Source organism: Coregonus clupeaformis, chromosome 9, assembly GCF_020615455.1.
Source record: "Coregonus clupeaformis isolate EN_2021a chromosome 9, ASM2061545v1, whole genome shotgun sequence".
In the NCBI taxonomy this organism is placed as follows: domain Eukaryota; kingdom Metazoa; phylum Chordata; class Actinopteri; order Salmoniformes; family Salmonidae; genus Coregonus; species Coregonus clupeaformis.
In genome coordinates, this window is record NC_059200.1 from 19675906 (window position 1) to 19702320 (window position 26415).

General features: G+C 46.0%; 1 protein-coding gene across 1 annotated transcript; it reads left to right on the forward strand.

The window, feature by feature from the left end:
• The first annotated feature begins 269 nt into the window (after window positions 1–269).
• On the forward strand, window positions 270–24573 carry LOC121574517 (collagen alpha-1(XXIV) chain-like). The gene is given in 15 exon segments (XM_045222759.1): window positions 270–1032; window positions 1477–1530; window positions 1532–1619; window positions 2097–4705; window positions 8405–8542; window positions 8741–8871; window positions 9037–9156; window positions 9555–9573; window positions 10258–10381; window positions 11229–11359; window positions 16103–16256; window positions 17109–17268; window positions 20250–20336; window positions 20912–21030; window positions 23784–24573. Coding segments are annotated over 14 exon segments (4077 nt in total). The 5' UTR covers window positions 270–885; the 3' UTR covers window positions 21027–21030; window positions 23784–24573.
• Window positions 24574–26415: the final 1842 nt, after the last annotated feature.

Consider the following 26415-nt stretch of genomic DNA (forward strand, 5'->3'; position numbering starts at 1 on the left):
GTTTGTTTTTTAACCATGAATAAAAATCCTTCAAAACCAATTTGTTTTTGTGTGATTCAATTAATTATTAGATTACTAATGTCTTCAAGATTCATGATTCAAGATTATTTTCGTTTTATATTGTATAAGCTACTAGCACAACTAATTATTTATAGCACCAAAGAGGCTCTCTGTTAGTTGGCCAAATAAGTGGACTGTTAGGGGTTTCCAGAAGGCGGCCCTGTATAATATTCCCTGCAAGTCAACTCACGAGGAGTCGCCTCTTTACGACCTCGTACATGCTGGATTTCTGGAGTGAAACAACGTAGCTATACAATGACAAATAAATACATTCTCTAAAATATATTCAAGGGGTTTATGTACCTCTTCGATTCAACTAGATCGTGTCCAGCACACCTGAAGGTATGTCATAATTGACATGATGTTTGACTTGACAACGTAACCAATGTTTATGCAAACTTTAGCTAGCATTCGTGGCTAGTTGGCTAGTTATCACATTAGTTAGCGTTACAGTATTTCAATACTTTACATGGTTATTATATTAGCTTGCCTTGACTCTTGGTCTAGATGGGAAACCGCCGAAAAATAAGAACCTTGCAGATAAGGTTCGCAAAACGGAAACTTCCACGGAGGTCAAAAACAAACCGTTCGAGGTGAAAATCAACCGGGAAAAGTTTGACATTAACCAGGTAAAGCGGTAATACTGAAGACACAGCGTAATGGTTGGACTGAGTGTAGTGGGTCATGAATGGTTACACATGTTGGCGTGGATGGATCTAGGCTAGCTCTAGATCTGTTTGTGTTGTCTTAACAACTCCAATGGTCATTGATTGTCCATAAGAGTTGACAAAACAGCACAAACAGATCTGGGACCAGGCTAGATGGATGCTAAATAACAGCAAGGGGAAAGAGACACTGCTGAAGGAATACAAGGACAAGGCCAATAAGTTCATAGACCGAAGCTTTGGTGAATATGACACCAACATGGACCCAGAGGAGAAAATCCTGCAGAGGTTTTCAATGGATCGACAGGTAAAGATCCTATACAGACTGACACACGTCTCTGTTCTCTCCTCTGCGCATTTTACTCCATGTCCTGTCCAATATGGAATAAACCGCAAAACTAGCTCCAGCAGAGCTGCACTTTGGCTAGCTGCTTTTAGCAACGCTGGTATATTTAACCGCACAGTAAGTTGGAAATTTCATTTCATTTAACTTCTGGCTTCCCGCTGACCTTTTGTGCAACCCAATACAACAGGGAGCAACGCTAGTTTATGTAGATACAACCGCATTGCTAAAAGCAGCTACACTTTGGCTGACCCTGTGCTCCTCTCAAATGTGTGTGTTGTGGAGGGGTTGAGAGGAGAAAATACAAATTTTCAATGTAACATTTGGACAAATACATTTGTATTGTATAAAGATGTACCATAAGTCCATAACTTAACATTGTCCTGTGTTGATGTTGTCCTCCTTCAGCGTACCCAGGACAAGAAGGACATGTACAACCTAAATGAGGAGGAGGAGTTGACCCCACTATGGCCGGTCTCTGTCTGAGATGGAGAAGCTCAACGACATGGTAGACAGTGGTGATGAAGCCGATGAGAAAGGAATGCTCTCAGGTGAGACACACAATGACCCTAGACTTCACACAATTGGTGGGGAGCTGTAGACCAAGGTGAGAGAGAGCAAGAAGGTGGTGGAGGAGAGAAGGGGTGGAGGAGTGAGAGGTATAGTGGAGGAGAGAGCGAGAGAAGGGGGTGGGATGGAGGAGAGGGATGGAGGAGAGGGAGGTATAGAGAAGGCGTGGAGGAGTGAGAGGTATAGTGGAGGAGAGAGCGAGAGAAGGGGGTGGGATGGAGGAGAGGGAGGTGTAGTGGAGGAGAGAGCGAGAGAAGGGGGTGGGATGGAGGAGAGGGAGGCATAGAGAAGGGCGTGGAGGAGAAGGGGGTAGAGGAGAGAAGGAGAAACAAATGGGAAGTCATCTATAAGTCAGTAAAGATGTACATAGTATTTGTGTCTGTAAAAATGAGGCAGCACTATCTGTTGAAGTAGGGACCATAACAATGCCATTATTTTCTCATCTACCTGTTCTCCAGCCGAGCTGACAGCGTCCCACTACGGAGGAGGAGCAGGAAGACCCCAGGAGAGAAGGACGATCAGGGGGACCACAAAGACAAGTCCAGGAGAGAAGGACGATCAGGGGGACCACAAAGCCAAGTCCAGGAGAGAAGGACGATCAGGGGGACCACAGCCAAGTCCAGGAGAGAAGGACGATCAGGGGGACCACAGCCAAGTCCAGGAGAGAAGGACGATCAGGGGGACCACAAAGCCAAGTCCAGGAGAGAAGGACGATCAGGGGGACCACAAAGCCAAGTCCAGGAGAGAAGGACGATCAGGGGGACCACAGCCAAGTCCAGGAGAGAAGGACGATCAGGGGGACCACAGCCAAGTCCAGGAGAGAAGGACGATCAGGGGGACCACAGCCAAGTCCAGGAGAGAAGGACGATCAGGGGGACCACAAAGCCAAGTCCAGGAGAGAAGGACGATCAGGGGGACCACAGCCAAGTCCAGGAGAGAAGGACGATCAGGGGGACCACAGCCAAGTCCAGGAGAGAAGGACGATCAGGGGGACCACAGCCAAGTCCAGGAGAGAAGGCGATCAGGGGGACCACAGCCAAGTCCAGGAGAGAAGGACGATCAAGGGGACCACAGCCAAGTCCAGGAGAGAAGGACGATCAGGGGGACCACAGCCAAGTCCAGGAGAGAAGGACGATCAGGGGGACCACAGCCAAGTCCAGGAGAGAAGGACGATCAGGGGACCACAGCCAAGTCCAGGAGAGAAGGACGATCAGGGGGACCACAGCCAAGTCCAGGAGAGAAGGACGATCAGGGGGACCACAGCCAAGTCCAGGAGAGAACGCGATCAGGGGGACCACAGCCAAGTCCAGGAGAGAAGGACGATCAGGGGGACCACAGCCAAGTCCAGGAGAGAAGGACGATCAGGGGGACCACAGCCAAGTCCAGGAGAGAAGGACGATCAGGGGGACCACAGCCAAGTCCAGGAGAGAAGGACGATCAGGGGGACCACAGCCAAGTCCAGGAGAGAAGGACGATCAAGGGGACCACAGCCAAGTCCAGGAGAGAAGGACGATCAGGGGGACCACAGCCAAGTCCAGGAGAGAAGGACGATCAGGGGGACCACAGCCAAGTCCAGGAGAGAAGGACGATCAGGGGGACCACAGCCAAGTCCAGGAGAGAAGGACGATCAGGGGGACCACAGCCAAGTCCAGGAGAGAAGGACGATCAGGGGGACCACAGCCAAGTCCAGGAGAGAACGCGATCAGGGGGACCACAGCCAAGTCCAGGAGAGAAGGACGATCAGGGGGACCACAGCCAAGTCCAGGAGAGAAGGACGATCAGGGGGACCACAGCCAAGTCCAGGAGAGAAGGACGATCAGGGGGACCACAGCCAAGTCCAGGAGAGAAGGACGATCAGGGGGACCACAGCCAAGTCCAGAGAGAAGGACGATCAGGGGGACCACAGCCAAGTCCAGGAGAGAAGGACGATCAGGGGGACCACAGCCAAGTCCAGGAGAGAAGGACGATCAGGGGGACCACAGCCAAGTCCAGGAGAGAAGGACGATCAGGGGGACCACAGCCAAGTCCAGGAGAGAAGGACGATCAGGGGGACCACAGCCAAGTCCAGGAGAGAAGGACGATCAGGGGGACCACAGCCAAGTCCAGGAGAGAAGGGACGATCAGGGGGACCACAGCCAAGTCCAGGAGAGAAGGACGATCAGGGGACCACAGCCAAGTCCAGGAGAGAAGGACGATCAGGGGGACCACAGCCAAGTCCAGGAGAGAAGGACGATCAAGGGGACCACAGCCAAGTCCAGGAGAGAAGGACGATCAGGGGGACCACAGCCAAGTCCAGGAGAGAAGGATGATCAGGGGGACCACAGCCAAGTCCAGGAGAGAAGGACGATCAGGGGGACCACAGCCAAGTCCAGGAGAGAAGGGCGATCAGGGGGACCACAGCCAAGTCCAGGAGAGAAGGACGATCAGGGGGGACCACAGCCAAGTCCAGGAGAGAAGGACGTTCAGGGGGACCACAGCCAAGTCCAGGAGAGAAGGGACGATCAGGGGGACCACAGCCAAGTCCAGGAGAGAAGGACGATCAGGGGGACCACAGCCAAGTCCAGGAGAGAAGGACGATCAAGGGGACCACAGCCAAGTCCAGGAGAGAAGGACGATCAGGGGGACCACAGCCAAGTCCAGGAGAGAAGGACGATCAGGGGGACCACAGCCAAGTCCAGGAGAGAAGGACGATCAGGGGGACCACAGCCAAGTCCAGGAGAGAAGGACGATCAGGGGGACCACAGCCAAGTCCAGGAGAGAAGGACGATCAGGGGGACCACAGCCAAGTCCAGGAGAGAAGGACGATCAGGGGGACCACAGCCAAGTCCAGGAGAGAAGGACGATCAGGGGGACCACAGCCAAGTCCAGGAGAGAAGGGACGATCAGGGGGACCACAGCCAAGTCCAGGAGAGAAGGACGATCAGGGGGACCACAGCCAAGTCCAGGAGAGAAGGACGATCAGGGGGACCACAGCCAAGTCCAGGAGAGAAGGACGATCAGGGGGACCACAGCCAAGTCCAGACAGGAACTCATGGAGGAGCTCATCCTCAAGTCCAAACAGGAAAAGGTGAGCTTCCCTCAACTATTGGAGGATACACTTTATTGTCATTATAGCCCCACAGTGGAGGTGTCATAATACCCATAAAACCTAGCGGTCAAACAGGGAAATGGTTCCAATCGTTTTTCCACCATTCATTTTTCCCATAGGGGATTTTAGAAACACTTAAAATAAGTGCTGTGTTTTGTGTAGACTTACCCTGGCGTGACTATTGTGTCAATGTAATACTTGCACAAGACAGTTAATAGAATTGTCCATTTAAAGAAATGTAGCCAATTTATTCATTACTACAGTTAGCCAACATTAGATACAGTGAGGGAAAAAAGTATTTGATCCCCTGCTGATTTTGTACGTTTGCCCACTGACAAAGAAATGATCAGTCTATGATTTTAATGGTAGGTTTATTTGAACAGTGAGAGACAGAATAACAACAAAAAAATCCAGAAAAACGCATGTCAAAAATGTTATAAATTGATTTGCATTTTAATGAGGGAAATAAGTATTTGACCCCTCTGCAAAACATGACTTAGTACTTGGTGGCAAAACCCTTGTTGGCAATCAGAGGTCAGACGTTTCTTGTAGTTGGCCACCAGGTTTGCACAAATCTCACGAGGGATTTTGTCCCACTCCTCTTTGCAGATCTTCTCCAAGTCATTAAGGTTGAGGCTGACGTTTGGCAACTCGAACCTTCAGCTCCCTCCACAGATTTTCTATGGGATTAAGGTCTGGAGACTGGCTAGGCCACTCCAGGACCTTAATGTGCTTCTTCTTGAGCCACTCCTTTGTTGCCTTGGCCGTGTGTTTTGGATCATTGTCATGCTGGAATACCCATCCACGACCCATTTTCAATGCCCTGGCTGAGGGAACGAGGTTCTCACCCAAGATTTGACGGTACATGGCCCCATCCATCGTCCCTTTGATGTGGTGAAGTTGTCCTGTCCCCTTAGCAGAAAAACACCCCCAAAGCATAATGTTTCCACCTCCATGTTTGACGGTGGGGATGGTGTTCTTGGGGTCATAGGCAGCATTCCCCCTCCTCCAAACACGGCGAGTTGAGTTGATGCCAAAGAGCTCCATTTTGGTCTCATCTGACCACAACACTTTCACCCAGTTCTCCTCTGAATCATTCAGATGTTCATTGGCAAACTTCAGACGGGCATGTATATGTGCTTTCTTGAGCAGGGGGACCTTGCGGGCGCTGCAGGATTTCAGTCCTTCACAGCGTAGTGTGTTACCAATTGTTTTCTTGGTGACTATGGTCCCAGCTGCCTTGAGATCATTGACAAGATCCTCCCGTGTAGTTCTGGGCTGATTCCTCACCGTTCTCATGATCATTGCAACTCCACAAGGTGAGATCTTGCATGGAGCCCCAGGCCGAGGGAGATTGACAGTTATTTAGTTTTTCTTCCATTTGCGAATAATCGCACCAACTGTTGTCTCCTTCTCACCAAGCTGCTTGGCGATGGTCTTGTAGCCCATTCCAGCCTTGTGTAGATCTACAATCTTGTCCCTGACATCCTTGTAGAGCTCTTTGGTCTTGGCCATGGTGGAGAGTTTGGAATCTGATTGATTGATTGCTTCTGTGGACAGGTGTCTTTTATACAGGTAACAAGCTGAGATTAGGAGCACTCCCTTTAAGAGTGTGCTCCTAATCTCAGCTCGTTACCTTTATAAAAGACACCTGGGAGCCAGAAATCTTTCTGATTGAGAGGGGGTCAAATACTTATTTCCCTCATTAAAATGCAAATCAATTTATAACATTTTTGTCATGCGTTTTTCTGGATTATTTTGTTATTCTGTCTCTCACTGTTCAAATAAACCTACCATTAAAATTATAGACTGATCATTTCTTTGTCAGTGGGCAAATGTACAAAATCAGCAGGGGATCAAATACTTTTTTCCCTCACTGTAGTTAATCCAGAGATTCTTACCTTTGCCTCGATTTGGCAGTCTCATCCAGATCATCATGGCATTTGTAGTTCTTTATGATAGACACATTAGCAGCTAATTAGCATTTCATTTGTTGGGGGTAAATGCGGGCGACTATGTTGATAAAAGTCACCTTGTCGTGCCTCCCGAGTGGCGCAGCGGTCTAAGGCACTGCATCGCAGTGCTAGATGCGTCACTACAGACCCGGGTTCGATCCCGGGCTGTATCACAACCGGCCGTGATCGGGAGTCCCATAGGGCGGCGCACAATTGGCCCAGCGTTGTCCGGGATTGGGGGAGGGTTTGGTCAGGGGGGCTTTACTTGGCTCCTCGCGCTATCGCTCTAGCGACTCCTTGTGGCGGGCCGGGCGCCTGCAGGCTGATCTCGGTCGTCAGTTGAACGGTGTTTCCTCCGACACATTGGTGCGGCTGGCTTCCGGGTTAAGCGGGTGGGTGTTAAGAAGCGTGGTTTGGTGGGTCATGTTTCGGATGGCGCATGACTTGACCTTCGCCTCCCGAGCCCATTGGGGAGTTTCAGCGATGAGACAAGATCGAAAAAAGGGGTAACATTTTTTTTTTCTTTGCGTCACCTTGTCCTAGAGAGATTTACATGATTATCTAAACGTCACTCTAGGGTAAGTCTACACGAAACACAGCCCTTATTTGAAGTGTTTCTAAAGTCCCCTATGGGAAAAATGAATGGTGGAAAAACTATTGGAACCATTTCCCTGTTTAGGCCGCTAGGTTTTATGGGTATTATGACTCATACTGTGGTACTCTATTTCTTAGACACTTTTAGAAATGGTATAGAGCAGCTATGGGCAACTTTGATGGGGGAGGGGCCACAAAAAAACGAATCATGAGGGAGGGGGGGGGGCCCAACAAAATGTCGCTTAGGGCCCCCAAAAGACTAGGGCCGGTTCTGACTGCATGTGTGGGTACGGATGTGGGTACACAGACCTGTGAGCCACTGTAGTGGCCACTGTGGACCCACATCTGTACCCACACATGCAGTCAGAGCCGGCCCTAGTCTTTTGGGGGCCCTAAGCGACATTTTGTTCGGTATCCCCCCCACACACACCTTGTGAGCAAAACATTTTAGCGGCCCACCTCTTGACAGCGGAGAGAAAATATTGAAGTTTAGAGTTAATTTCCCGCAATTCTACACATTTTGCCATGGGGCGTAGAGAAAATGTTACAGTTTTAAAATGTTTGCTGCAATTTTACACATTGTGCCATAGGATGGAGAGAAATGTTTGCAGTTTTTAATAGAAAATCTGAATGCCCCCCGGCTGGTAATTGATTACTACAAGATAGCTGGATAGACTAACTTTCCAATCGCATTTCTTTTTTTGCTGACTTTGCTAATTGAGTGACTGTCAGTGACTGAAATAACAAGAGAGAAACTGCTGATGCCCAATCAAATTTAGAAATTGCACCTTGTGTATTCTATTATTCTAACTCTAAGTTGAGACACTGACTGAGTTCCAAAAAATATATTGATCCGGAATTGATCCGCGAGCCTACAAACGGGGGGGTGCCAGTTGCCCTGGTAAAGGGAACAATGTAGAGTGAATGGTTCAGAAAGGTCCACTGTGTGCTGAAACGGTGGTTCGCCTAATTAGCCTAAATGATAAGGAGTAACTGTGGAACCTCGTATTTCCCCCCCCACTGTACAGTATAAGCCACCAGTTCTGGGTTATTTCACTGTAACTTTCCTAGCAGAGCTATACAGGTGCCTGGGGTGAGACCAGACTAACAGGTAGTTTGATGTCCTCAGAGGGCGAGGCAGAACCAGGTGCTGACTGAGAAGCTGGGCCAGGACTGGAAGAGCATCCAGCGACCGCTGTCCCACAAGAATGCCCCCAAGGCTGACAGACCAGAGGAGGACAAAACCAAGGGGAGAGAACCTGATCAGGCCTGTTGTGGATCTGTTCCATCTTCACCCTGCTGAGCTGTACTGGTCTGGTTAGAAATCCATTAGAGCACAGTGTATTTTGTGCCCGTCTGTCAGTTTGAATGAGACTAACCTGTAGAAACACATTTTAGATAAAAACGATTCTACCTCTACTAAGTTTTCTGTTCTCATTTTGTTTCTCCCCCCTGTATGTTCCAGCTGGATGAGTATGACATGATGGTGCGTGAGCTGGGCTTTGAGATGAAGGCTCAGCCCTCAGAGAAGGTGAAGACTCCAGAGGAGGTGGCCAGGGAGGAGAGGGAGCGCCTGCAGAAACTAGAGGTATGGATGTCTCTACCTTTCCTTCATGGCCGTTGATGGGTGAAAGTACTGGATATAATTATGTCCTGCCAGATCATAGAGGAAGAAGAAGCCAGTAAGGATGTTTCAGTCCCTCTCTGTGTGCCGACGTCTACTGACACTGTTTCCTGTCTGTGGTTTGACCCTTGACCCAGGCTGAGGAGGATGATGGGAGATGTCGTAGAAGACGGCACCAAGACCCAGACTCACCTATCAGCTGACGACCTCAACGACGGCTTCATCCTGGACGGAGATGACAGACTCTGGCCTATCAGGTAAGAGACCAGACAGACTCTGGCCTATCAGGTAAGAGACCAGACAGACTCTGGCCTATCAGGTAAGAGACCAGACAGACTCTGGCCTATCAGGTAAGAGACCAGACAGACTCTGGCCTATCAGGTAAGAGACCAGACAGACTCTGGCCAATCAGGTAAGAGACCAGACAGACTCTGGCCAATCAGGTAAGAGACCAGACAGACTCTGGCCAATCAGGTAAGAGACCATACAGACTCTGGCCTATCAGGTAAGAGAGGTGCCTATGTCTGAGTTTATGCTTGATATTTCTAGTGTATGTCTTGTATATGCACGAGGTCATAAACGACATTTCCCCAAGGTGACAATATCAAGTTTAATTGTCACATGCACAAGTACAGTGAAATGCCTTTCTTGCCAGCTTTAAACCCAACAACGCAGTAATCAATATCAATGAAGTACTAAAAACAACAAGGTGGAAGGAAAACACATGATAACTAGAAATAAGAAGAACAGGAGAAAGTAAGTCAGTCAGCTCTTAGCCATGGTATGTTGGCCATATTTTTACATTTACACTTTAGTCATTTAGCAGACGCTCTTATCCAGAGCGACTTACAGTTAGTGAATATATATATATATTTTATACTGGCCCCCCGTGGGAAACGAACCCACAACCCTGGCGTTACAAACGCCATGCTCTATCAACTGAGCTACATCCCTGCCGGCCATTTCCTCCCCTACCCTGGGCCAATTGTGCGCCGCCCATGAGTCTCCCGGTCGCGGCCGGCTGCGACAGAGCCTGGATTCGAACCAGGATCTCTAGTGGCACAGTTAGCACTGCGATGCAGTGCCTTAGACCACTGCGCCACTCAGGAGACATATATCACAACCCCCCAAGGTGCCTTATTGCTATTATAAACTGCTTACCAACGTAATTAGAGCAGTAAAAATAAATGTTTTGTCATACCCGTGGTATATGGTCTGGTATACCACGGATCTCAGCCAATCAACATTCAGAGCTCGAACCACCCAGTTTATAATATGAGTTGACCGTCGTGTCTCTGGGTTTTGATGTCATCATCCCTCCAATAGGAGTAACCGTGCCTTCTGTTTCTCTTTTATAGGATGGGAAGTGGAACATCAACAAGGAGGTGGCAGAGATGGAGGGGGGTGACGATGAAGAGGGAGGTGAAGGAGAGCGTGGTGAGGAGGAGGATAGCCACTCAGACCTGGACTCTGAGCAGGAAAGCGAGGGAGGAGAGCAGGGGGAAGAAGAGAAGGATGAAGAGCCTGCAACTAAACCTCAGCTGAGGGGGAGGAGAGGAAGGCCCAGGCGGAGGCAGCTAAAGCAGAGCTCCCAGACACTTTGAGGTAAGACCTTGTTTTATATCATCCATCTTGGATAGTTAAAGGTCTAATTCCTTTCTACATCTAGACCTCTAGAATGATTTTCTGGTTCCAAATTGAAAGCTAATATTGATTTATCAATTTTTTTATATATTTTTTGCCTTTCTTTTTTTGATTGAATTTTAAAAACATTGTTTCTCTCTTGTTGAGTCCTCTAACAAAACAATGTACATTGACTGTACTCAATGCTCTTTCCATGACATAGACTGACCAGGTGAAAGCTATGATCCCTTATTGATGTCACTTGTTAAATCCACTTCAATCAGTGTAGATGAAGGGGAGGAGACAGGTTAAAGAAGGATTTTTAAGCCTTGAGACAATTGAGACATGGATTGTGTATGAGTGCCATTCAGAGGGTGAATGGGCAAGACAACAGATTTAAATGCCTTTGAATTGGGTATGGTAGTAGGTGCCAGGTGCACCTGTTTGAGTGTGTCAAGAACTGCAACGCTGCTGGGTTTTTCACACTTTGCAGTTTCCCATGTGTATCAAGAATGGGCCACCACCCAAATGACCTCCAGCCAACTTGACACAACTGTGGGAAGTATTGGAGTCAACATGGGCCGGCATCCCTGTGGAAAGATTTCCTTGTAGAGTCCATGCCCCAACAAATTCAGGCTGTTCCGAGAACAAAGGAGGGGGAGGGGGTGTTATTTCAGAATGTAAACCTGTCCTCTCCTCCTCCCAGCTCCAGAGAGCTCCAGTGATCTGAAGGGCCTGCTCCAGGGTCATCCTGCTGACCACCGGTGTATCATCCTGGCCAGGACGCAGAAGTCTAACCACCCCAGTCTGGCTGTGGGCAACAAACTAAAACTACAGGTTAGTGGAGTTTACCTCAGCCATCTCGACATGGAATTCATGCTGATAATTATATAAATGGCCCTGAAAACAAATATATTGCTATACCTACCTGTAAATGGGTAACAATGTGCATTTCATCAATATTCTAATACAGTGTGTACATAAAACGTATTAAACTCGTCTGTAAAACCACAATGAGGACATCGACCCACTAAGCAAGTTTTCATAAATCATTAGGTACAGTGCAATAAATACTTCAGAGTAATCTGAAATATGGGCATTAATTCATATTCACATTTACACTACCAGTCAAAAGTTTGGACACACCTACTATGTTTGTGCTAAGAGTGTGCAAAGCTGTCATCAAGGCAAAGGGTGGCTATTTGAAGAATCTCAAATATAAAATTATTTTGATTTCTTTAACACTTTTTTTGGTTACTACATGATTCCATATGTGTTATTTCATAGTTTTGATGTCTTCACTATTATTCTACAATGTAGAACATAGTAAAAATAAAGAAAACCCTGGAATGAGTAGGTGTGTCCAAACTTTTGACTGGTACTGTACAACATAACCTAAAGTTGAAGTCATAAGTTTACATACACTTAGGTTGGAGTCATTAAAACTTGTTTTTCAACCACTCCACAAATTTCTTGTTAACAAACTATAGTTTTGGCAAGTCGGTTAGGACATCTACTTTGTACATGACACAAGTGATTTTTCCAACAATTGTTTACAGACAGATTATTTCACTTATAATTCACTGTATCACAATTCCAGTGGGTCAGAAGTTTACATACACTAAGTTGACTGTGTCTTTAAACAGCTTGGAAAATTCCAGAAAATGATGTCATGGCTTTAGAAGCTTCTGATAGGCTAATTGACATCGTTTGAGTCAATTGGAGGTGTACCTGTGGATGTATTTCAAGGCCTACCTTCAAACTCAGTGCCTCTTTGCTTGACATCATGGGAAAATGAAAAGAAATCAACTAAGACCTCAGAAAAAGAATTGTAGACCTCCACAAGTCTGGTTCATCCTTGGGAGCAATTTCCAAACGTCTGAAGGTACCACGTTCATCTGTACAAACAATAGTACGCAAGTATAAACACCATGGGACCATGCAGCCGTCATACCGCTCAGGAAGGAGATGCGTTCTGTCTCCTAGAGATTAACGTACTTTGGTGCAAAAAGTAGAAATCAATCCCAGAACAACAGCAAAGGACCTTGTGAAGATGCTGGAGGAAACAGGTACAAAAGTATCTATATCCACAGTAAAACGAGTCCTGTATCGACATAACCTGAAAGGCCGCTCAGCAAGGAAGAAGCCACTGCTCCAAAACCGCCATAAAAAAGCCAGACTGCGGTTTGCAACTGCACATGGGGACAAAGATTGTACTTTTTGGAGAAATGACCTCTGGTCTGATGAAACAAAAATAGAACTGTTTTGCCATAATGACCATTGTTATGTTTGGAGGAAAAAGGGGGTAGCTTGCAAGCCGAAGAACACCATCCCAACCGTGAAGCACATGGTGGCAGCATCATGCTGTGGGGGTGCTTTGCTGCAGGAGGGACTGGTGCACTTCACAAAATAGATGGCATCACGAGGAAGGAAAATGATGTAGATATATTGAAGCAACATCTCAAGACATCAGTCAGGAAGTTAAAGCTTGGTCGCAAATGGGTATTCCAAATGGACAATGACCCCAAGCATATTCCAAAGTTGTGGCAAAATGGCTTAAGGACAACAAAGTCAAGGTATTGGAGTGGCCATCACAAAGCCCTGACCTCAAACCTATAGAAAATTTGTGGGCAGAACTGAAAAAGCGTGTGCGAGCAAGGAGGCCTACAAACCTTACTCTGTTACACCTGCTCTGTCAGGAGGAATGGGCCAAAATTCACCCAACTTATTGTGGGAAGCTTGTGGAAGGCTACCCGAAACGTTTGACCCAAATTAAACAATTTAAAGGCAACGCTACCAAATACTAATTGAGTGTATGTAAACTTCTGACCCACTGGGAATGTGATGAAAGTAATAAAAGCTGAAATAAATAATTATCTCTACTATTATTCTGACATTTCACATTCTTGAAATAAAGTGGTGATCCTAACTGACCTAAAACAGGGAATTGAATGTCAGGAATTGTGAAACTGAGTTTAAATGTATTTGGCTAAGGTGTATGTAAACTTCCGACTTCAATTGTACATAGGCATTTCATCATTAAGTTGTCTGGAATGGAAATGTCAGACCTCCACCACCCGTCACCACCCCAGCCCTACTGTACATCAGCCAGACCCTCACCAAGGTCATTGTCCCACCGTGTGTGAGCCTGTGGTTGTGTCAAGTTGTCTGGAATGGAAATGTTCTTCCTTCACAACCATAGAAACACAAACAAGCATGTCTCTTAGCTATTTAAAATACTTCTCAATCACCCTCTCCTCTCTTCATCTCTGTTCTCAACTAATCCATCCTGTCTAACTTCTGAAGTCTTTCATAGGATTTCATCATCTCCTATCCCCTTTGAATCAACCCTTTTCCCACCCCGCAGTAGAAGTCTCCATTGGCCTCCAGTCTCCCTTTTGAAGGGAGTTGGAGCTCCAGACCTGGGTTCAAAAACTATTTGAAATCTTTCAATTACTTTCAGCGTTTGCTCTAGCCTGCTCGGGGTGCCAGATGGGCGGGATTTGCGACTATTCAAGTGGATCCATTGTGCCAGGCAAGCTCAATCAAGCACAGCTAAAGTATTTGAAATGATTTCGAATAGTGTTTGATTCCAGGTCCGCTTTGAACCGGTTTGAGAGGAGAAGAGCGGCGTGTTCTCTCTTTGATCATGATGTTTATGTAGAGGGCTCAGCTCCAGATGTTGCTCAATTGTTTCTGTTGCCACATGCCTGCACTTTCACCAAGACTCAGACTTTCCTTTTAACCCGAGGAGTCATGTCGTTTTTCTGTGTTGAATATGGTGGTGTTGTCAAAGCAAACCTAGCCAGGGGAAAAGATGATGAAAGTGTTATTATTATGTAACATCCACACTCCAACTGCTTAATGAGCTTGTAGTTATGTGAATGTTGATGGCAGGCCGGAGAACCCCAGAGCCTTCCCCAACACAGAAAATGGGTGGTATCACTTCCCTAGCTAGCAAGATGAAGTTAAAGATGGCAGTTGGAGAAAAACCAGAGGCCGACCAGCAGTAACATGGAGTAGTAGGAGATAGAAAACATATTTTAGACAGTTTTTCATCTTGACGTTTGTATTATGGTTGATCTGCATATGTAAATGTTTGCCTGTATTATAGTTGATCTGCATATGTGAATGTTTGCCTCTTTTTAGTACATTAGCAAAGTTGTGATTTTTGACAAGTCATTTCACTAGTGTGTGTGCTAGGGTACCATAACGGGGTATTCGGTATTACCAGAAGTGCACACAAGGGACGCACAAAACAAAACAATTTAAAGAACATGGATCTTGATCTAGGAGGGGATTGATTGTCTGCTGTAACCAATAAGCTTGATCTTGACATCTAGCCACTTAGCTAGCAAGTTAGCAAACCAAATCATAGCTGGAACCCTGCTCTGTATATAATTTATTTGGCACATTTTCGATAGGTAACTTATTTTTAAGGTATTGAAAATCATATAGTCGGTATGTCTAAATACCCCAGTATGAGTGTCAAACCGAATACTTTGAGCCCTTCCAGCACTCGATCGCTCGATATGCGTGTTCACGAGTCAATCTCAAACGCTAGTTGTTGAGTCATCGAGGGCTCCTCTGAGTCCTTCCGAAGCCTCTATCGACTGGGCATCCTATGCCGACTCGGCGCCCCTGGCAGCAACTTCTTCCCATGAATCTTACCATGTTACCCAGCAACAACAGTCACTACTACGCCGCCCTCAAAAATAGTCAGAATAAATCAAGATATATCAAGATATCTGTAAATAATTTTGAAGTTTAATTTCGAGGATGTCTTAGTTACATCTAGGTAAGGAGTTTCGTCTTTAAAAAAAAAGTTTGATCATGTACACAAACTGTCCATTATTAACTAGCTAGCTCTGAGCCTGTGACTTCATATGAAACCAAAGAGAAGCTAACCAACCAGCTAGCTAGTGCAACACTAAATGCAATGCTCCTTCCATAAGGAGGACTGACTGCTGGGAACATGTCTACAACTTCATCAGCAAGCTGTCAAACTATCATAAATAAGTGACAAGCTACATGCTGTTTATCAGTGCAATGCCCAACATCCTTAGCTAGCTAGCTAAAATTCCATCCCTGTGTTTGTCAGTGAAGCTAACTAGCAGCAGGCAGGCTACAACAAGCTAAAACCAGTTGATGAAATCACTGGCGACTGATATACTTGCACATATTTTGTGCAGGAGTAGAGAAATGTAGTTTTGTTTTTACAACATTCTCACTGTCTATCAGAGTATGCTCCTGTGGCTGCCCCAGGTCCCCAGTACCCATGTTTCGTAGCAAGTGAGTCATGCTATTTTGGAATATTGATAATTTTGGAATATTGATAAGTGGCAGTTGGGACTTTGAGTGCGCATCGTCAATGCTCATTTTGGCCAAAACACTTGCATACTCGAGGGATCACTATCGAACAGTAGCCCTTTATCAATTGGCGAAGGGGACAAGATTTGGTTTTATATTCAGCCGGTACAAAGGGTATATCGTCCAAGCCTAGTGTGTACTGTGAATGTTTGTTGTGATTTCTGCTTAATATTTTAAAAAATATTTTACCCCGGTGTGTGTTGTCGTCAGTGTCCAGTGACATCATTAGAGGATGTGACATCAGGCCTGGTGCTGTGCTGCTTGGCTGTAGATGACCTCTCCTTCTCCAAGAGGTTCTGTCCTGAGCTCATCAACTTCCTGCTGGGTGTGCTACACCTGGCCATGCCAGATAAGACCTCTACAGGTACGGTAGTGTGTTACTGTCTCTCTCTATCTTCATGAGTTATTGTACTATCTTCTCTTATTGGACAAATTGAATTAGGTCCCTCCTCGTTTCTGCCTATTTGCTTCCGTTTGGTTCCTATCGAATACGACCCAGGTTATCAGTCTACTACCAGGTCAGTGTTGGAGGCAAACATCTGTGACACAATCATTCATTTCTGGAGCAAACGATTGCTGGAATCTGCTTTATCCGATTTAATGGTCCTTTGTAGCTCAGTTGATAGAGCATGGCGCTTGTAACGCCATGGTAGTGGGTTCGATTCCCGGGACCACCCATACATAAAATGTATGCACGCATGACTCTTAGTCGCTTTGGATAAAAGCGTCTGCTTAATGGCATGTGTTATATTATAGTATTAGAACACAGCAACAAACTGAAGTCTGCGAAGTCTATCAGCAGGAACCGGCGTTTGAGATCTTAACATCTAGCATAGCTTCAATTCTGCCGATGACGGCTTGGCATGGCTGTGAAACTATTTCACCGGGCCCTGCTACTGCCATGGTGCCCTGACTGCACTCTGCAGCACTCTGCAGTATTAGACTGTGGCTGGCAGACACAGCGAGGCAATCACAGTGGAGACAGGCAGGCAGGCAGAAGTTGTTGGTTATTTATAAGTGTTCATTAGGACCACAGTGGACGAGCAGCGTTCTACTGCTCTAACGTCAGATGTGATGAAAGAGAGAGAGACCAGGCCTACATGGCTGACTGAGTTGCATAGCAGCACATAATAACACATGGATTGGCATGTAAACTGACATCACAGCGGGTGTGGCTGATTATGGTACTACGCCGTGTCGTCTTCCTTCCCTCCAGGTTACTCAGTGGTGCCGCCCTTCAGGTAGAGCGGGAAGGACAGTGACCTGCTGGTGCTGTCAGACCCAGAGTCCAGCCAGACATGGAGTAAGAAGAGCCTGCCTCTCTCTGCCATGCTGCAGCTCACCCTCGCCACCGACCTGGACACGGACCACTACAGGTGAGACTGAGAGAGCAGGTCTGGAAGTAATATGGTGGAAGCTCCACCACTACACTGATTGTACCTATCCAGACCCTTCAGATACTCAGCTCCACCACTACACTGATTGTACCTATCCAGACCCTTCAGATACTCAGCTCCACCACTACACTGATTGTACCTATCCAGACCCTTCAGATACTCAGCTCCACCACTACACTGATTGTACCTATCCAGACCCTTCAGATACTCAGCTCCACCACTACACTGATTGTACCTATCCAGACCCTTCAGATACTCAGCTCCACCACTACACTGATTGTACCTATCCAGACCCTTCAGATACTCAGCTCCACCACTACACTGATTGTACCTATCCAGACCCTTCAGATACACAGCTCCACCACTACACTGATTGTACCTATCCAGACCCTTCAGATACTCAGCTCCACCACTACACTGATTGTACCTATCCAGACCCTTCAGATACACAGCTCCACCACTACACTGATTGTACCTATCCAGACCCTTCAGATACTCAGCTCCACCACTACACTGATTGTACCTATCCAGACCCTTCAGATACTCAGCTCCACCACTACACTGATTGTACCTATCCAGACCTTTTTAGATCTCTATCTTGAACGGTTAGGCCCAATGCTAAGGAGTAAGGAACAAATTGGGCTGTGTGTCTTCAGAGATCCGGCAGTCAGTGAGTGTGGGCACTGGGATAATTCCAATTGGTCAGAATTAGTCAGCAGTGTTCTATTGCTCCTTCACACTACATTTGTTGTGTAGGCGGAGGGTGAGGGAGGGAGGGTGAGAGAGGGAGGGAGAGAGAGGGAGAGAGAGGGAGGGAGGGGGGAGGGAGAGAGAGAGAGAGGGAGGGAGGGGGGGAGGGAGAGAGAGAGAGAGGGAGGGAGGGAGGGAGGGAGAGTGAGAGAAAGACTGAAACAGTTTAGCAAATAAGCCATGTCCTATGTTATGTGCCAGGTCCTCCTCTGCCATTATCCTAGCCCTTACTCTGAATAATAGGTTTAATAATGAGGTGTCAAACTCGAGTGGACCCCTCCTCTGAAGTTGTTGAGTGGGACGATGTAGTCTGCACCCTATTCCCTATGTAGTGCACTACCTTTGACCAGGGCCAATAGGGAATAGGGTGCCATTTGGGATGCAATTGTAGTGTAGGAGGAGCAGTGAAGAGGGTCAACGTGGATGAAGTAGTGCTATTCTGAAGAATTGTCATCAAGATATGTGCTGCTGTTAGTTGTAGGGCTGGCATGGTCATTGTATAATCGTGTAACTGACGATTGTCAAATCACATTTTATTTGGCACATGCGCCGAATTCAACAGGTGTAGAGACCTTATCATGATTATGGAGGAACGCCACCATGAAAATAAAATAACCGTCATTATCGTTTTAATGAACTTCATTTTCAAGTCGACAAACTTTACCCAAAAGCAGTAAAGTAAAAGTAATCCTGGTTCACATCTAACAGTCAATTATCTTTCTATTTTTTTGTAATAATATTTTTACTTATTTTTCTCCCCAATTTTGTGATATCCAATTGGTAGTTACAGTCTTGTCCCATCGCTGCAACTCCCGTACGGACTCGGGAGAGGCGAAGGTCGAGAGCCATGCGTCCTCCGAAACACGACCCTGGAGTAAGAAGAGCCGCACTGCTTCTTGACACACTGCTCGCTTAACCTGAAAGCCAGCCGCACCAATGTGTCAAACACCGTCCAGCTGGAAACACCGTCCAGCTGGCGACCGAAATCAGCTTGCAGGTGCCTCTTCCGCCACAAGGAGTCGCTAGAGCGCGATGGGACAAGGAAATCCCGGCCGGCCAAACCCTCCCCTAACCCGGACGACGCTGGGCCAATTGTGCGGCGCCTAATGGGTTTCCCATCATGGCCGGCTGTGACACAGCCTGGGATCGAACCCGGGTCTGTAGTGACGCCTCAAGCACTGCGATGCAGTGCCTTAGACCACTGCGCCACTCTCGGAGGCCAAACAGTCGGTTTCTAAGGAGAGAGGAGACAAAACTAGCCAGTTTTAGAATGGTGTTGTGGAACAAACAGCTGACTGAAGGCTGCAGCCGATGTGCTGTTGAGTCTGTTTCCGTGGCAACGTGGAATCTTTACAACGTGATGAAACTTTGTTGCTGCTTGTTTTGGAGCAAATGAGTATCATTAAATACATGCACCCAATGCCTTAGTAAAAACAGCACCCACTCGGTGGCAGTCAGGAGCAAAGGAGAGGACTCCCATGACTGTCACAACCCTAGTTAGTTTTTTTGAGCAGTAATGATACTGGCACCCACTTTACTGTTTTACATCAGTTGATTGTTTCCTCTGAAACACACACACACACCCTCCACTAATAAACCATCTATACCCATAGCCACTGGGTGTGCGGTCGTATCGTAATTGTCTAGATTATTGTGGGGCTTACAAAGACTGATGCAGGGCTGTGCTGTGTGAATAGACGGCCAGTGTGTGTGTGCTGCGTGAATAGACGGAGAGTGTGTGTGTGCTGCGTGAATAGACGGAGAGTGTGTGTGTGCTGCGTGAATAGACGGAGAGTGTGTGTGTGCTGTGTGAATAGACGGAGAGTGTGTGTGTGCTGCGTGAATAGACGGAGAGTGTGTGTGTGTGCTGCGTGAATAGACGGACAGTGTGTGTGAAGTCTCAGCCGTGTGGTAATTATCAACATTGTGTTAGCTGCTAGGAATCAGCCTCATGAGATTAGAGAGAGTCAGTATGACCCTGTAGGGTAGTGGACTGCATTCACACATTCCACCCCGGGCAAGAGAGAGAAGTGTGTGTGTGTTTTCTGTGTGTCGGAGTGAGTGAGTGAGTGAGTGAGTGAGTGAGTGAGTGTGTCCGAGTGTGTTTTTTCGTTAGTTCGCGTGTGTATGTGCCTGTTTGTTGAAATGGTCATTAAATCAGTGTGTACTTGTATTCTGTCCTAATGATGTCCCCCCCCGTCTGTCCTCAGGCTGTCTCCTGTAGCCACATCTTCCAGCCAATCAGCACACTGCTCTCCAAACACCTTCCTGTCAATACGTACACTACAGCCTGACATGTGAGTGGAAGTGCATTGTCAGCCAGCCCTGGGCAAATGTTGCTATATGGCGCTAAATTAGTGTCCAAAATCGAGCGTAGAAAAACAAATGGTACGTTTGTTTGCTTAAAAGAAGCAGTGGTCACTTTAGTGACCCTGTATGTAACACTATGGTCAGGGTCAATTTCAATAAGGAGAATTGGAATTTCAGTTTACTTCCTGAAATGACTGACTTGAAATCGAATTGACCCCAACCCCGGACTACTCCTCATTCCCCTGCCTGCAACTACAGTGAGTCCTTGTTTTTGTCCATCACCAAATGGGAATAGCGGTCAAGCAGTAGATAAATGACCTTCACCAGAGGTCACACAGACCAGAAAGATGCTTATTCACAGCTCACCCTCAATGAAATGTAGGCTATTTCACCACTAGTTGTCAATGATTGTAAGTTGTCTTCCACATGTTTTTACCGACGCAAAGCAGAGCTTCCTGTTTTCCTTTTATCTGTGGATGTTGACTGACTGATTGAACTCATATTCGACAGCTGTAATATAACTGATATAACCTTGTACTTTGTGTTTCTTTTGTTGTTCCAGGAGGATCATGGGGAAGTCCTTGCAGCCATATCCGGCTCCCAGACATCACGTCCTCCCCTGGTGTTTGAGAAGAAGAAACCCATTCCTCTTAAACTGTTCACAACAAAGATTGTAGAAGTGTGAGTGAGACATCTCTGAATTCAGTTATTTGTGTAGTATGCCTTTCTGAAGATTGGGATAGAGAAGGACGATATTCCTCTGTAGTGTCACCTTAACTCATGTTGCTCACACCAAAGATAGTTGCCTGGTTGTTCCTTAAAAGTAATTTCCTCTCAATCTTAAATAAACATGCCCCATTCAAAAAATACAGAACTAAGAACCGATATAGCCCCTGGTTCTCCTCAGACTTGACTGCCCTTGACCAGCACAAAAACATCCTGTGGCGTACAGCATTAGCATCAAATAGCCCCCGCGATATGCAACTTTTCAGGGAAGTTAGGAACCAATATACACAAGCAGTCAGGAAAGCAAAGGCTAACTTTTTCAAACAGAAATTTGCATCCTGTAGCACTAACTCCAAAAAGTTTTGGGACACTGTAAAGTCCATGGAGAATAAGAGCACTTCCTCCCAGCTGCCCACTGCACTGAGGCTAGGAAACACTATCACCACCGATAAATCTACAATAATCGAGAATTTCAACAAGCATTTTGCTACAGCTGGCCATGCTTTCCATCTGGCTACCACTAACCCGGCCACCAACTCTGCACCCTCTGCTGCAACTTGCCCATGCCCCCCCGCTTCTCCTTCACACAAATTCAGACAGTTGATGTTTTGAAAGCGCTGCAAAATCTGGACCCCTACAAATCAGCTGGGCTAGACAATCTGGACCCTTTCTTCCTAAAACTAGCCGCCGAAATTGTCGCAACCCCTATTACTAGTCTGTTCAACCTCTCTTTCATAACGTCTGAGATCCCCAGAGATTGGAAAGCTGCCGCGGTCATCCCCCCTCTTCAAAGGGGGTGACACTCTAGATCCAAACTGCTACAGACCTATATCCATCCTGCCCTGCCTTTCGAAAGTATTCGAAAGCCAAGTTAACAAACAGATCATCGACCATTTCGAATACCACCGTACCTTCTCCGCTATGCAATCCGGTTTCCGAGCTGGTCACGGGTGCACTTCAGCCACGCTCAAGGTCCTAAACGATATTATAACCGCGATTGATAATAGACAGTACTGTGCAGCCGTCTTCATCGACCTGGCCAAGGCTTTCGACTCTGTCAACCACCGCATTCTTATTGGCAGACTAAATAGCCTTGGTTTCTCAAATGACTGCCTCGCCTGGTTCACCAACTACTTCTCAGATAGAGTTCAGTGTGTCAAATCGGAGGGCCTGTTGTCTGGACCTATGGCAGTCTCTATGGGGGTGCCACAGGGTTCAATTCTTGGGCCGACACTTTTCTCTGTGTATATCAATGATGTCGCTCTTGCTGCTGGTGACTCTCAGATCCACCTCTACGCAGACGACACCATTTTGTATACATCTGGCCCTTCATTGGACACTGTGTTAACAAACCTCCAAACGAGCTTCAATGCCATACAACAATCCTTCAGTAGCCTTCAACTGCTCTTAAACACTAGTAAAACTAAATGCATGCTTTTCAATCGAACGCTGCTAGCACCCGCCCACCCGACTAGAATCACCACTCTCGACGGGTCTGACCTAGAGTATGTGGACAACTACAAATATCTAGGTGTCTGGTTAGACTGTAAACTCAACTTCCAGACTCACATAAAGAATCTCCAATCCAAAGTTAAATCTAGAATCGGCTTCCTATTTCGCAACAAAGCCTCCTTCACTCATGCTGCCAAACATGCCCTCGTAAAACTGACTATCCTACCGATCCTTGACTTCGGCGATGTCATTTACAAAATAGCCTCCAACACTCTACTCAGCAAATTGGATGTAGTCTATCACAGTGCCATCCGTTTTGTCTCCAAAGCCCCATACACTACCCACCACTGTGACCTGTACGCTCTTGTTGGCTGGTCCTCACTACATGTTCGTCGTCAAACCCACTGGCTCCAGGCCATCTATAAATCACTGCTAGGCAAATCCCCGCCCTATCTTAGCTCATTGGTCACCATAGCAGCACCCACCCGTAGTCTGCGCTCCAGCAGGTATATCTCACTGGTCATTCCCAAAGCCAACACCTCCTTTGGCCGCCATTCCTTCCAGTTCTCTGCTGCCAATGACTGGAACGAATTGCAAAAATCTCTGAAGCTGGAGACTCTTATCTCCCCCAATAACTTTAAGCATCAGTTGTCAGAGCACCTTACCGATCACTGCACCTGTACACAGCCCATCTGAAATTAGCCCACCCAACTACCTCATCCCTATATTGTTATTTAATTTGCTCTTTTGCACCCCAGTATCTCTATTTGCACATAATCTCTTGTACATCTAGCATTCCAGTGTTAATACTATTGTAATTATTCTGCACTATAGCCCATTTATTGCCTTACCTCCATAACTTGCTACATTTGCACACACTGTATATATATTTTCTGTTGTATTTTCTGACTTTATGTTTTTTTTCTTTACCCCATATGTAACTCTGTGTTGTTTTTATTGCACTACTTTGCTTTATCTTGGCCAGGTCGCAGTTGTAAATGAGAACCTGTTCTCAACTGGCTTACCTGGTTAAATAAAGGTGAAATAAAAAAAAATAAAATAAAAAGATAGTAGAAAGATTGTGGAAGTGAGAGAGAGTTGATTTGAGTTAGTTGGGAAGCATTACTCCTTGAAGATTTAGGTAGTGGAACTATTTCCTCGTTAGTGTGTTACCTTCACTTAACATTTTTATATTTCTTTTTACATGGCATTCATTTGAAACTTTCTCTCGATTCTTCTTATTTTTCTCTCTCTAGGCTGGACTATGGGAAGAGGTGAGGGAGAAGGAGAGGTTAAACCACAACTATACGAAGGAGTTTAAGGGAGCTCTGAGAGAGATCCGTAAAGACACCCGCTTCCTGGCCTGAGAGGTCACTGACCTCTGAAGAGGAGGAACAGACACTGACCTATTCACAACTGAAGAGGAGGAAGAACAGACACTGACCTGTTCACAACTGAAGAGGAGGAACAGACACTGACCTATTCACAACTGAAGAGGAGGAAGAACAGACACTGACCTGTTCACAACTGAAGAGGAGGAAGAACAGACACTGACCTATTCACAACTGAAGAGGAAGAACAGACACTGACCTATTCACAACTGAAGAGGAGGAAGAACAGACACTGAACTATTCACAACTGAAGAGGAAGAACAGACACTGACCTATTCACAACTGAAGAGGAGGAAGAACAGACACTGACCTATTCACAACTGAAGAGGAGGAACAGACACTGACCTGTTCACAACTGCTTCGTACTGTCAGTTACAAACTTTAGTATTTTTTTTTATATTCTCTTTTTGTTTTCAACATTGTTGGAGAAAATTGCTGAGAACAACTACAGTGCAAAAGTATTCAGACCCCTTGGATTTCATTTCAAGTGGGATTACATTTGATTTAAATCATTTTTTGTCACCAATTTACAAAGTGGAATAATTGTATTTTTGATAAAAAAAATTCACAACTAAAATAGTTGAACCTCCTTTTGCCCTCAGAACAGCCTCAATTCATTGGGGCATGGACTCTACAAGGTGTCGAAAGCGTTCCACAGGGATGCTGGCCCATGTTGACTCCAATGCTTCCCACAGTTGTGTCAAGCTGGCTGGATGTCCTTTGGGTGGTGGACCATTCTTGATACAAACAGGAAACTGTTGAACGTGAAAACCCCAGCAGCGGTGCAGTTGTTGACACACTCAAACTGGTGCGTCTGGCACCTACTACTATACCCCGTTCAAAGACACTTAAATCTTTTGTCTTACCCGAATGGCACACATACACAATCCATGTCTCAGTTGTCTCCAGGCTTAGAAATCCTTCTTTAACCCGTCTCCTCCCCTTCATCTACACTGATTTGAAGTGGATTTAATAAGTGACATGAATAAGGTATCATAGCTTTCACTTGATCAGTCTGTCATGGAAAGAGCAGGTGTTCCTAATGTTTTGTATACTCAGTTGTTGCATAAGTAATAATAATAAATAATAATAAGCCATTTAGCAGACGCTTTTATCCAAAGCGACTTACAGTCATGCGTGCATACATTTTTGTGTATGGGTGGTCCCGGGGATCGAACCCACTACCTTGGCGTTACAAGCGCCGTGCTCTACCAGCTGAGCTACAGAGGACCACAGTATTCAGCCCCTTTGTTTAGGCAAGCCTAAATTAGTTCAGGAGTAAAATTTGGCTTAACAAATCCTATGTTACATGAACTCAGTCTGTGTGAAATAGGAGGGGTTAACATGATGTTTGAATGACTAATCCTTCCTCTGTCCTCCATACATACAACATCTGTAAGGTCAATCAGTCAAGTATTGAATTTCAAGCACAGATTCAACTACAAAGACCAGGGAGCTTTTCAAAAGCCTCAAAGAAGAGCAGTGATTGGTAGATAGGTAACAATAACAAATCAGACATTGAATATCTCTTTAAGCATGGTCAAGTTAATAATTATGCTGTGGATGATGTATTAAACCACCCAGACACATCAAAGATATAGTCGTCCTTCTGAATTTGAGCTGGTGGACAGGAATGAAACTGCTCAACAAGGCACGAAAGTAATACTGCAAAAAAATTAAACAAAAATGCAAAGCCTTTCGTTTGGGGCAAACACAACACATCACTGAGTAACTGCCTCCTTAGTTTCAAGCATGGTGGTGGCTGCCCATGGTATGGGTATGCTTGGACTCAGGATGTCAGGTATGCTTGGAATCAGGATGTCAGGTATGCTTGGAATCAGGATGTCAGGTATGCTTGGACTCAGGACGTCAGGTATGCTTGGAATCAGGATGTCAGGTATGCTTGGACTCAGGATGTCAGGTATGCTTGGAATCAGGACGTCAGGTATGCTTGGAATCAGGACGTCAGGTATGCTTGGAATCAGGACGTCAGGTATGCTTGACAGGATAAATAGAAGCAGTCTGCTTTCCACCAGAGACTGAGAGTGGAATTCACCTTTCAGCAGAACAATAACCTACAACACAAGACCAAACCTACACTGGAGTTGCTTACCAGTGGCCAAATTACAGGTTTGACTTAAATCTGCTTGAAAATCTATGACAAGACTTACTGTCTAGCCATGATCCCCACCATCTTGACAGCTTAAATAATTTTGAAAAGAATAATGGGCAAATATTGCACAATCCAGGTGTGCAAAGCTCTTATAGACTTACCCATGAAAGTCAGCTGTAATCGCTGCCAAAGGTGTGTCTTAACATGTATTCACTCAAGGAGCTTTCTATATTTTTAAAATAATTGTTCTTCCACTTTGACATTACGGAGTATTTTATGTAGATTGTTGATAGAGAGAAATGACAATTCAATCCATTTTCATCCCACTTTGTAACACAATAAAATGTGACGAAATCCAAGGGGTCTGAATTCTTTTGCAAAGCC